Below are 13749 nucleotides of genomic sequence, written 5' to 3'. Positions count from 1 at the left end.
CTTGTACTGTATCTTTTGCTGTAATAAACTTTATCTGTAAATATTAGCATTACTGAGTCTTATAAGTCCCTCTAGGAGATAACGGAAGTTGAGGGTAGTTGTGTAATCCCCAAAACAATACCTAACTGAAATATATGCACATGCACGTCAACGATCATGGGATTAAATTACACGTTTGATGTATGGGTGGACTTCTTTCAGCTTGTTGTCAATTCTAGAGTTCCTTTGTTTTTCTTTGCATTTTATTTCATTTTTGAATATGCAATACATTCACATGATTCAAAAATTACCATTATGTGTACAGAATAAAGTCATACCCAAAGAAATCTTCTGTATACATTCCACTTTGTTCTTCTCATCCCCTGTTCCCATCTCCATTAATTTATTTTAGTTTCTGATTTATCCTTCCAGTGTTCGTTTTTACATCAAAAATAAGCAAATTGTGTATGTATAATTAATATATTCATGGTATGTGTTATATATATATATATGAGTACACTTACATGTGAGTATAGTTATGTATATATCTGTATCCCTTACCATATTCTTTTGATAACAAACTGGTAAATGTGTTGCTCTGAGTTCTGTGAGCCATTCTAGCAAAAAACCAAACCCAAGGAGGGGGGCATGGGAACTCTGATTTATAAGCAGTCCATCAGAAGTATAGTGACAATCTGGGACTTGTGATTGGCATCTGAAGTTGGGGTGGTGGGGGGAATGTCTTGTGAGACTAAGCCCTTAACCAGTGGGGTCTGAGGCCATCTTCAAGTAGATATATCAGAATTGAATTAAAATGTAGATTTACCGCCCCCCCCCCACAGCTGGTGTTGCAGATAATTGCTTGATGTGGGGAAAAACTACCACACATTTGATGACCAGAGTACAAATGCACTCAGAGTACTGTGTGTAGCATAAAGGAAAATTGCCTTTATGCACCCCAAAATAATGTGGCTCACTCAAGAAGAAACAGATAACTTGAGTAGCTCTGTATTTATAAAAGAAAGTGGAATTCGTAGTTAAAAATCTTCTAACAAAGAAAAATTTAGGCCAGAAGACTTCACTGGGGAATTGCACCAAAGCCTTAAATAAATAATACCAATTCTTTACAAACTCTCCCAGAGTACTGAAGAGAATACTCACCAACACATTCCACCCTGATACTGAAACCAGAGAAAAAAATAACAAGAAAACCACAGACCAATATCCCTCATGAACATGGATACAAAAATTCTTGACAAAATTTTAGCAAATTGGATTCAATAATACATAAAAAGGATAATATATCACAAGCAAATGGAATCTATCTCAAAAATGCAAGGTTGGTTTAACATTCAAAAATGTAATTCACCATATTAGCAGACTAAAAAAGACAAACCATATAATCACCTCAAGAGATGCAGAAAAAAATCTGACAAAATCCAATATCCATCATTGATTAAAAACTCTCAGAAACCTTGAAATAGAAGGAATTTCTTCAACCTGATAAAGGGCTTCTATGGAAAATCCCTAGTTAACATATTTAGTGATGAATGATGGAATGCTTTCTCTCCAAGACAAGGAAAAAGGCAATGATGTCTACTCTCATCACTCCATTCAGCATTGTAACGGAGGTTCCATCCAGTGCAATCAGGCAAGAAAAAGAAATCAAAAGCATGCAGATTAGAAAGTGGTAAAACTGCCTTTTATTGGGGATGGGGGGCAGTTAGCTGACATTATCATCTATGTAGAAAATAAAACTACTAGAACAAATAAGTGAGTTTAGCAAGGCTGTGGGATATAAGGTCATTATAAAAAATCAATTCTATTTCTATATACTAGCAATGAACAGGTGGAAATTAAAATTAAAATTAATTAATTTAAAATTAAAATTTTAAAAAATACACTACAGCATCAAAAATTAAATACTTAGAGATAAATACAGAAAAAGAGATGTAAGATGTGTACACTGAATACCATAAAAACATCTCTGAATCAAGTTAGAGAAAATTTAAGTAAATGGAGAGCTAACTGTGTTTGTTGAGTAAAAGATTCCATATCGCTAAGATGTCAATTTTCCCCAAATTGATCTACAGTTCCAGTGCAATCCCAATCAAAAGCCAACAGGTTTTTGTGTTGAAATTTATAAGCTGACTCTAAAATTCATATGGAGCTACATTTATCAAGACATTGTAGATAGTGAAAAGACAGATAAATGGAAGAAAACAGAGAATCCAGAATTAGATACACACATGTATGGTCACTGGATTTTTGCCAATGGTGCAAAGAAAATTCACTAGAGTAAGACAGTATTTTGAATAAATGGTGCTAGAACAATTGGATATCCATATTAAAAAATGACTTCAATCCATATTTCACACCATATACAAAAATTAACCCCAAATGGGTATCTCACAGTATATGAAATGAAAAATCTAAAACTATTTCAAATTTCTGGAAGAAAACATAGAAGAAAATTTCTGTGACCTTGGGCTGGACAAAAAAGATCTAGATATGACACAAAAAATATGATCCTAAAACAAAAAACTGGTAAACTGGACTGTGTTAAAACTAGGAATTTCTGCTCTTTGATAAACACAGTTAAGGGAAGAAAAAGACAAGCCACAAACTGGTAGAAAATATTTGCAAATCATGTATTTGATGAAGGATGTTATGCAGCATATATAAAGAAATCGCAAAGTCAGTAGTAAGAAAACAACCAAATGAAAAGTGGACCACAGATTTAAATAGGTACTTTATCAAGTAGGAGATACAGATAGCAAATAAACACATAAAAAGAGGTGTACCATCATTAGTTATTAGAAAAATGCAAATTAAAACCTCAGTCAGATACCACTGCACCCCTATTAGGATGCCCAAGATTATAAAGACTGACCATACAAGTGTTGGTGAGTATGATGGTGGATCAATTCTCATACACTGATGGGAATGTAACAGGTACAACCCTTTGCTTTCAATACTGTAAATATTTCATCCCATTTTCTTCTTGTTTGTATGGTTTCCGGAGAAAAGCCCATTGCAATTCTTATCCTTCCTCCTTTAGAGGTAAGGTGGGGTTTTTTTGTTTGTTTGTTTGTTTTGTTTTTTGGTTTGTTTGCCTCTGGCTTCTTAAAGATTTTCTCCTTGCCTTTGATCCTCTGATCATAACATACTTAGGTGTAGATTTTGGGGTATTTATCTTACTTAGTAGCATTAAGCTCCCTGGATCTGTGGTTTGGTGTCTGTCAATAATTTTGGAAAAATTTCAGCAACACTACTTCAAATATTGTCTCACTTTTCTTGGATATTCTGTTCTGTTTTTTTGTTTTGTTTTTTGTCTTTTTTCCCCTTTTCTTCCTCTTCTGGTTTGGGAATTTCTATTGACATATCCTCAAGCTCACTGATCCTTTCCTTGGTTGTATCTGGTCTACTGATGAGCCCATGAAAGGTGTTCTCCATTTCTGTTAGTCTTTTCAATTTCCACTATTTCCTTTTGATTCTTTCTGAGGGTTTTCATCTCTCTGCTTGCATTACTCATCTGTTCTTGTATTCTGCCCACCTTTTCTAGGCATATTAATCATTATTGTTTCAAATTCCTGGTCTGCTAATTGCAAAATCTCTGCCATATTTGAGTTAAGTTCTAATGTTTGCCCTATCTCTTCAAACTATGCTGTTTGCCTTTAATATGCCTTGTTATTTTTGTTGAAAGCCAAACATGGTATGCCAGTTAAAAGGAACAGAGGTAAATAAAACTTCACATTGAATCTTTATGTTTACCTGGCTAGGAGTGAGCTGTGTTTGTTATTTGCTGTGGTTGTAGGTGTCAAAGACTACAATTTCTCCCTTGTGCCTTGAGTATCCTAGAGACTCTTTTTAAAATTGCGTTTAGCCTTGTGGTTCTTTTGAGCTGTAACCCCCTGTTATTTTTAAGGAGCTTTATGTATTGTGGTGGTTAGTTGTGGGGGAAGGCATAGTTAGTACGATAACTGAATCAGGACCATGGTGAGGAAGAAGACAGGAGTGTCAATGGTGGAAGACTGCTCACCTACCAAGTGACCAGTCCACAGGTAATGCCTAACACGGGAAAACCAAGAAGTGTGAGCATAAGCCTGGTACATGGAGATGGGGAAGGAAGGAAAGAGAGTCAGAGATGGCTGTCCCCAGGGTGGGCTGGTTGTACAAAGGAAACAAGTGGCCGAAAACTTCTTGTCTTACTACATAAACATATCTTTTTTTTTATAAGATGATGAGGTCACCACAACCCATCATTTCTTGTTCCGTGAGTTGATTACAACAAAACACAATGCTAAGCCAAGCGAGTGACTCTCCTTGGGTCTCTGCTCATGTTCACTCCTCTGTTCCTTTTAACCTGCTTTTACTTGAGTCTATCCTGCTTTATACCACACTGTACTCTGAAAACCATCCTGCAATACTGTTTGAAAGCAGGCAAGCTACACTTGGGTCCCACATATTCCTACAGTTAGCTGTTCCATTGGACAACCCGATTCAAGTCGGTCTACCCAGCACATACATGGATGCCAGGGCGGAATCCTGGCTCTGCCACTAACTAGCTGTGTGAAGAGGGGCGAGTTCCTGAATCTGTCTGTGAATCCATTTGCTTGTCTGTATTGCGGGGATGACAAATGGTATACCTCGCAGGAAGTCACACAAAGCTGACGTATATGTGTGTTAGTCTGCACTAGGTAAGCATGAAGCTGTTGCTCTGACATGGTCAGGGGAAGGCTTTGGGCACTGTGGAGCAGTGGAAACCCTGGGCTCTGGGGTCTGACTTAGAGCAACTCCCTTTCTGGTCACGTAATTCTCAATGAGCACCCCCATCCCACTGTCCCCACCTGCTCCCAGGTCTCCCCGCTTTTTTACCTTGGGATCCTACTCAGTTTTCAAGCCAAATCCCCACCTCATCTCATCCACGGACCTCACTGACAATCCCATTCAATGGTACACTCACCTCTGAAACTCCATGGCCCCACACAAAATTACCTATAGCATTCACCACAGATGTCTGGAAAATCTGTTTGTTTTCTCCAAGTGTTACAGTTCTTGGTGGCGAAGGGAGTGATTTGGCTACCCAGGAGATACGTGGCAGTGTCCAGAGACATGTGTGGTTGTCACAGCTGGACGGGGTGGCCCATGGTATCCAGCGGGAGGACGCCCGGGACACGGCTACACCCACATTGTCCAGCATGCCCCCACGACACAGAGTCGCCAGTGCACAACATCAGTGGGGCTGAGGTGGAGAACCCCGAACTGTGATGTAAGCTCCTGCAGCACCAGAGCCATGCTTCTTGTCATTCCTGGCCCACTGAGTGCCCCACCCAGGGGTTCGTGTGGAGGAAAGTCTATCGATAAACTCCCTGGCTGAGTGAAGTAGGCCTTTGGTAAGCAATGGACCTGCAGAGAGGAGTGTGGTTTCCATTCAGCCCCCAATACGGACTGGGGTTGTGTTGGGACCATGCAAGGAGGGGAAGCTGAGCCCAACGCGGCTCGTGCCCCCATGTGCCTGCCGCACGCTCCTTGGGAGGACAAGGTAAGCACAGGGACAAACGAACTAACAGTGGCAGAGAGGGACAGGCAGCAAGGGCCGAGGGCTACCGCAGTGACCCAGCCGACAACAAGAAAGGAAGGTGCACCCAGTTTGGGGAAAGACTTCCTCCCAGTGTCCAGTGTTGGGAACAGCCCACACTCTCTCTCCTTTGTAGTAATTACTATATGGCCTAAGCATCCTCAGGCCAGGTGGTACGGATTGAACTATGGTCTCTCAAAATCCGTATGTGAAGTCCTAACCCCTAGTTCCCCAGAACGTGGCCTTATTTGGAGGCAGGGCCTTTAAAGAGGTGACTAAGTGAAAATGAGGTCCTTAGGGTCGGCTCTAATCCTTATGACTGGTGTCCTTTTTAAAGGGGGAATTAGAACACAGACACGCACAGAGGGAAGACCATGTGAGCACACAGGGAGAAGACAGCCCTTTACAAGCGCAGGAGAGGGCCTGGGACAGACTCTCCCTCACGGCCCTCAGAGGGAACCAACCCCACCCAATCTTGACCTTGGGCAGCCAGCCTCCAGACTGAGAGAATAAACGTCTGTTGTTTGAGTATCCGGTCTGCGGCGCTTTGGCACGGCCGCCCAAGCAGACGCAAACACTAGGCCAGGGCAGTTCCAGGAGCCGGGATTTATTTAGGCTATCGTGGGTCAGGCAGTCACACAGACCTGGAACAAGGAGGTGTGGGCTGCCAAGAGGAACAGCACCTGCTCTAATCCCTGACGGTGAGGCTCATAAAATAAAATGGAAGCAAAACTGCGTCTGCTGAATTTTGGTGTTTCCGTGACTTGGAAGGGCCATGCCACATGTTCAAAGAAAAGCACAAAATACTTGTTCCACCTGCAGTCAAAGGAAAGTTCCACACAGGGACACACCCAGTCACGGGAGGCAGCTTGTCCTCCCCCAGGGAAGGTGGAGGGGCACGCTCAGTCCTACCTGAGGCTCCCAGCCTGTGCCTGGAGGCAGGGCCCTGCCTTTCCCTCCTGAGGGCAGACTGGTGCCTGGCCAACCCCAGAGAAGGGAAAGAACCGAGCGGGACAGCTATGCTTTTATTATGGGTACTTACAGCTCATCTTCAAAGCAGATTTTGGCATACTTGTCCTTGCCACCCCCGCTGAGCAAGCGGTAGGCATAGGTGTTCAAGGGGCACGGGGTCCAGTGGTCACATTTCTGCCTTTTAGGGGCTGGGGCTGCAGCAAACAAGAGGATAAGAGTTATCATCATGCGAGGATTTATCAGATGAGCCGTGGCCTGACCGTGAACGACAGGCCTTCTATCCCGGGACTTCACACTGGCAAGTCCCTCATGGAGCAGAGAAGGGGTCACCAACTTCTCGGCAGCAAGGTCAGAAATTCCCCTACAGATACAGTTGATTTCATCTGCGTTTGTCTTACAATAACAAATATGCAAAAGAGAGGGGATGTGGAGTGGCCATCACCACTTCAGAAGGGGTGGGAGCCCCTGCCCAGGGCTGGTCACCTCCCTGTCGTTCTCAGGATGCAATGTGCGTTTTGTATCACAACTAAAGAAAGCTCCCTTGGGTCTGAGACTGCTGGCGAACAAAGAAACAGCCATGTGTGGAACATCTATCCGGCTTCTGCATTTATACACCTTGAAACACACACACACACACACACACACCCCAGACCCCCACTCTGGCCATGGCTGACCCCTTTCCTCTCACTTGAGCCTGACGCACTGGGCTTTTCTGTGGGGGTGCTATGCGGTCAGTGCCGGCAGACCAGGGAGAGGTCTCCCCAGCATCCCTCCACTACAGGGCTCAGCAACCGGGGAGGACTGGGGACCTGCCCGAGGCTCCCCCTCTGTCTGCTGGGTGCTTTGTGGCCATCGCCACCACGTGCGCGTCCTTGCTCACCTCAAGCTAGGGTGGCTGTCTGTCGCTGTCCACACAACCCGCCATGGGGGCTCAGTTCAGGTTTAAATCCCAAGTCCCCCGTGCGAAAACTCAGGCAGTGTTCTCACCTGTCCAGTCTGATGGAGACGTGAGCTGCACTTCTCTGCTGTAGGACACACGGCTGTGACATACAGCTGGCCGAGTGGTGAGGCCTGGAAGGCCCTGCTGGGGGGAGCCGGGGTGCGTACAAGCACCGTGAAGGCCCAGCGTGCCGCCCCGCTGAGCAGAATGGGGCAGAGCTTCTAGGTGAGCTCGGGGAAGCCAGTGTGCACCCAGCTTCGGGGCCCCAGGTAGGGGTACGGAACACAGAGCTCTCCGGGAGCACACAGAGCTCTCCGGGAGCATGCACCCCTTCACACCCTTCACCTCACCCCTTTCCTCCTCACCTGCCCCGCCCCCAAGGCTGACCTCCCGTGCTGCCGTTTTCTTTTTCTTGGCACTCAGCTCTCTACTATCCTATGGTTCCCTTGCCCCAAGAAGGCAGGGATGGTGGCTGCTTCCTCTCCACTCTACTCCCAGCCCCAAGGTGGTGTGTGGTACACGCAGCTGCCCCAGTGTTTGTTGACCAACTAAGTGGACATCTGCCCCCCAAAGGAAGAGCAATCTCCCGATGTCAGAGACTCTGAACCCTGTCCCCAGCTTGAGCCCCATGCAAAAGCTGTGAGGGACGGTGAGGCTTTCTGAACCCCTATGGCTGCAGCTCTGGTCCACCTTTACCAATTTTTCTTCCTATTAGTCTATTTTTTTAAACAAGAAAGGCCCATGGGATTTTCCTTTTCTTTATTTAATTTCTGCAGAAGAAAATTAGAAGTAATAGAAAAGCAAAAAAAGGAAAAAATCCTACATATTTTCACTCTAAAGAATCTTAACTGTTTTACTTTTTGGCATATTTTCTTCCAGACTTTTCTATGCATACAGAGGGCATCTGCAAAGTTGGCAAACATAGATTAAACATATTTAAGCAGTATGTTACTTACATAAATTTTCAAGTAATATATTCAGTATGTTTTTTCTCAATCTCCAGATACCTAAATTTAAAGCGAGGGGTCCAACCATGAACATGAAAAAGTGCTACATACACAGCATATTCTCAGTGTCTCTGGATTTGGAGCCCTATAATATATTTATTTCATCTCTTTTTAAAAAAGACTTAATAATAATACCCATTACTTTAAATGTAGAGGTAATTTACCTAAAAACACGTCGAGCATAATATTTGAAAATGTAACATACTGTTTAAAAGTAGATATGTCCTGGGGTGCCTGGGTGGCTCAGTTGGTTGGGCGTCTGCCTTTGGCTGAGGTCATGCTCCCGGGGTCCTGGGATTGAGCCCCGCATTGGGCTCCCTGCTTGGCGGGGGGGAGCCTGCTTCTCCCTCTGCCTCTACCTGCAGCTCTCCCTACTTGTGCACATGTTCTCTCTCTCAAATAAAATTAAAAAAAAAAAGTAGATATGCCCTGCTTCCTGACTTGCAGGTATCCTGTGTATACAGCTAATCTACAGTGAATACTTTTTTTTTTTAATTGACTCATTATTTGAGAGAGGGCTGGAGCATGTGTGTGCAAACAAGGGGAGGAGCAGAGGAAGAGGAAGAGAAGCAGTCTCTGAGCCTGATGCGGGGCTCACTCCCAGGACCCTGAGGTCATGACCTGAGCTGAAATCAAGAGTCAGTCGCTTAACTGACTGAGTCACCGAGGTGCCCCCAGAGTGAATACTCCTAGAGTGGGATGGATCCACATTTATTCTACCTGCCACCTTCATTGCCTTAGTGTAGGTAACACTGTCCCTTTAACAAGCACACAGACTTGCTCTCTTCTGCATGGACCCTGTTGTTTCCCGCACAAATGGAACACGAGTCCCGGAACCCACCCTCCGCTCTCGGAGGAGGACATTGTTGGCAGGTCCTTTTGCCATCATCACAGACTGTAGGGCTGCACTGGCTACACGATCCTCTCAACCTAATGATGAAAAGGACCTACGTCTGTCCTGAATGTGCTGGGCATGCTGACAGGGGTGACGCGTTGACTGGCAGAGGCGGATGGCCCGCCATGTACCCAATGGATCTTAAGAGATAAGGCCGTGAGGGCGCACTGTACCTCCTGACCCCCACATGATATGGTAATTTAGAGACAGACGACTGCAGATTAATACAAAGTGGCGAGGGTAACAGGAAAAGGTATTTTGTTTTGTTTTAAAGCCAGGAGCGAGGACTCTACGTGGGAGAGGGACCTGGGTGAAGCAGGTTGGGAGGAAACAAAGGGAGTAGTGGGGCAGTGTGGGCTGGGTCCCAGCCTGAGTTATTTCCTATTCTCCCTCCTGCTGGTGGCCCCTCTGCTCCACCGGCTGGGTCTCAGGGACAGGAACAAGGTGACCAGCCCAGCAGAGCAAGCACAGTACTGGACAAGACTCGGCCTGCCCATCCCTCCCACCTTCTTACCTCCAGACATCCACCCGAAGGCCTGATGCTGGAGTTTCCCAGTGTGGCCATCCCTGGGGTGAGGCCCAGGGAGGCCCATATGGATGATCTCCCCTCACCTCCTCATCCCGTGGGGTCAGCAGCATGACCAGGCAAGGGCCTTGCTGTCCACATGGCAGCCAGCATCCCTGGGCGCTGGGGTGGGCTGGAAGCAGGACCCCATGACTCGCCAGTAGAGCCAAGGGCAGGTCTTCTAAACCTGCGGCCCTGCCACTCAGAGGCCCCGGCAAAATGCGGGTGCCGTTCATGTGGGTATGCACAGGTGCATTTTCCACGAGGGAGGCACCTGATTTTTTTTTTTAAAGATTTTATTTATTTATTCGACAGAGAGAGAGACAGCCAGCGAGAGAGGGATCACAAGCAGGGGGAGTGGGAGAGGAGGAAGTGGGCTCCCAGCGGAGGAGCCTGATGTGGGGCTCGATCCCATAATGCCGGGATCACGCCCTGAGCCGAAGGCAGATGCTTAACAACTGTGCCACCCAGGCGCCCCTGGAGGCACTTGATTTTCATCCGATTCTCTAAGGACAATGTGGCTCTAGTGACCAGGGATGACATGGAGGCGGTATTTTCTCACAGCACCTGGGAACGGCTGGGTAGTCTGTGTGGCATTTCAAAAAGGCTTACTTAACTTCTACCCATTCCCTGGAAGCACAAAATGTCATTATGGGAACAAAGAAAGATGATCATATTCTTTATTCGGGGTTGGGGTGTGGAGGTGTAGACACATCTTCTCAGAAGACAGAACTCTTTCCAAACCCCACCTCTTCCCCACCATGTTCCCCACCAGATTCACTCCCTAATTCATAGATATTTGTTCCCAAAATACGTGTTAAGTACCAGATACCGTGCTACATCAAGGTCCTCGGCGCTTTTTCTGAAATTCCTTCCCCAAAGATTGAATGGTAGAGCCCACGTGAATACGGGGGAGCTGATGCCCAGCCAGGAGGAAGCGCGGGCCTGCTGGTCAGCAGCCTGCTTCCCTGTCTCCTGAAAAGCCTGCCTGTTGGTTTAAGTAAGACCCGGTGCCCTGATCCTCAACATCCAACACGGCGGGCATCCTGCTGTGAATTTCAGTCTCAGAAATCATTCTCTTGCTGAGGGAAGTCTTACCTTATTTCTTATCCTTACATTCATTAAAACAAACAAATATAGGTTCTTAGGCTCCACATTGAACCCATAGATTTTTAATTTCCTGGACCGAGGTCCAGGAATCTGTCTTTCTGAAATACTTCCTGATTTGGGAACCATGACTACACTCACCCCTTTAAATGAGGAAGGTGATTCCAGAAATGTGGTCCTGCTGCATATGCCAGGCAAATAAGAAGGGTGCTACCGGGCCGAGCGTTTGACCACATTTTAGCCATGTCAACTCGCCTTATTGTTCTAGATGAGATTAAAGTCCAGTTCACAGATATAAGAGCCCGGAAGGCACTTGAAGAGTCTCTCCGACAGTCAGTGATGATTCTGTGGGTGCCCTGAGGGCGGCGAAGTGGGACAGATTATCAGCGTGCCACTTCGCCCGGCTCGGGGGTGCGGACGTGGAAGGATGCTGAGCCCCACGGAGAGACTGTGTGGGGGTGGCGCCGTGTCACCTTCCCTGGACCTCTGTCCCCATATCTCCCCAGAGACAGTGGCATTGCTTCTTCTGTGCCCTTGCTGTGGGGGCGTGGAAATGGGAGCCAGGTGAGATCGCTAAGGCCCTACCAGCTACTGTGGTTCTCCAGAGGACGCAGCGCCCTGCCAGGGACGGTTCATACTGGAACCAGAAAGAGCCTCAGCCATAGCGACACTGGCAATGGCCCTTCCATGACAGAGGAGGGATCTTGAAGGCAATGACACCTTGTTAGTGGCAGAATTAGAATTTAAAGAAGTTTTTCCGGGTTTTTCTTGCGACAGCAGCCATTTAGCGGTTGTCAGCTAATTCCATCTTGGCTAAGAATCTAGGAAGGTGGCTCAGCAAGGCTGATTTGGTTAGCTTGGTTCCGTCTCACCAGAGTGTCTAAGAAAATGATTCGATGACCTCACATCTGAAGTACACGGGAGAAAATTTCAACAGGATTCTCCTTCTACTTACTCTCTCCTGAAACCCACCTTTGAGGCCTGGGGTTGCAAGCTGTGTATGGGGGCGTATGTGGCTTCCAACCAGACGCACCTGTCCACGAACGCACAAATTCTCATTACACAGACACTAATCGACACAGCACTTGCTCAACACCACATGCCATCCTCAGCTCTACAGGGACAGCAGTGAATAGAGTAGCTCTCAGATGGTGAGTGCAAGAGACAGAAAGTACACTAGGACAGATCATCGCCGACTGTGATGTGTGCCATGTGGGGAACAGGCATTGACGGCTTCAGACGTATATAAAAAACTCCTTGGAAATCAACGAGAAGAACAGAACCACCCCACAGAAAATGGGCAAGGCACAAATGGCAGATCTACAGAAGAGGGAGTGGGGCACGGGGACAAAGGTCTGGTGTTCACAGTTGCAGCCTGCCCTGAAATGGTCACTGGCCCCCAGCTGAGAGGTTAGCACCTTTTGGCACCAAACTATATGTCCGCAAAATAGGACAGCTGGTTCTGCGATGAGGTATTCAAACAGAAGGATGTCATTAAACACCTCAGACGGGTTGGGGGGATTGGTGTGGAAAATGGGGAGAAGGGGCAGGAGAAAATAAAACCAGAGCAGTCTTAGAGCATGCTGGTGGGGAGGAAGGGTGGAGGGACACTGAGGCCTACGGGGAGAGAGGGAGCCATGGGGTGCTCTGTCCTTCTGGGTGAGCAAGCCTCTTTCACAAAGGAGCCAGACTGATGTGAAGTCCTCTCATTCAGTATGAGGAATAGGGCCACCCAGAGTGGTGGGAGCATGGACTCCCAACAACAGCTAAGTGTCCAGAGAAGGAAGAGAGGGGCCAGGTCTAGAAAACCAGTGAAATTCGGGAGGACTTGGGATGAGCTCAGATTTATGATTTCATCAGCATGGGGGGGGTGCAGCATGCAACACGAGAATGGTATGAACCCAGGGGAGCATGGACTCACGGGGTAAGAATTAACTTCAGAAAACCCAAAGCCAGGATTGCAGGGCCTCAAAGCTTCACAGGGAGTTGGGTCATTTTAAGGGAATAGTGTAGCGACCCCTGGGTGGCTCAGTTGGTTAGGCGTCTGCCTTCGGCTCAGGTCATGATCCCAGAGTTCTGGTATCAAGTCGCTGCTCAGCGGAGAGTCCGCTTCTCCCTCTGCCTGCCGCTCCCCCGCTTGTGCTCTCTCTCTCTCTCTGACAAATAAATAAATAAATAAAATCTTTAAAAAAAAAAAAACATATAAGAGAATAGTTTATGAAGTGGAAAAGCAACCCATGGATTAGGGTGAAAGCCCAAGATGGCGGGAGGGGGGTGCGACAGGGCCGAGTGCTGGTGAGCTCAGTGCAGGCGGCCTCGGCCACAGGAGGAGGTGCTCGGTATGTGCCTCTGGTTTCTCAGACCCTTTCTCTCCATGCCCAGCACTGATCTCACACGTCAACATGCTCCTTCCTTTGCTTCAGATCGGACCAGACATGAGGGGTCACTGAGGATGTTTAGAACAAACACTCCCGGGAGGGTGTCAGAGTCACTCCACTGAGCCAAGAGTAACAGGTTCCCATGTTGATGGCAGGAGCTACGCTCATCCTTAAACACGGTCCAAAGCCAGGATCACCACCTCCCTGGGTACCCCACGAGCACGGAGGAATGCAGGTGTGCAGAGGGGCCCAGGCACTTGCTGAGGCAGCATCAGGCCAAACCAAAGGGCACCTGTGCTTGCGCTGAGACCACCCCTTGGGGGCC

The 13749-nt window shown here is 47.0% G+C and overlaps 1 protein-coding gene across 1 annotated transcript in view; it reads right to left on the bottom strand.

Annotated features, from left to right (window-relative positions):
• Positions 1–13749, bottom strand: part of FAM3B (FAM3 metabolism regulating signaling molecule B) — a 36929-nt gene that overhangs the window by 15114 nt on the left and 8066 nt on the right. Inside the window, exon 3 of the mRNA XM_045813536.2 lies at positions 6603–6726. Coding sequence (XP_045669492.1) covers positions 6603–6726 — 124 coding nt within the window. The remainder of the gene's footprint in view (positions 1–6602; positions 6727–13749) is intronic.

The sequence above is a fragment of the Ursus americanus genome, chromosome 4 (genome assembly GCF_024610735.1).
Source record: "Ursus americanus isolate L20-20 chromosome 4, mUrsAme1.1.p, whole genome shotgun sequence".
NCBI classification, from domain to species: Eukaryota; Metazoa; Chordata; class Mammalia; order Carnivora; family Ursidae; genus Ursus; species Ursus americanus.
The sequence above is the reverse complement of the archived record's forward strand: the minus strand, read 5'-3'. Positions and strand labels throughout refer to the sequence as shown.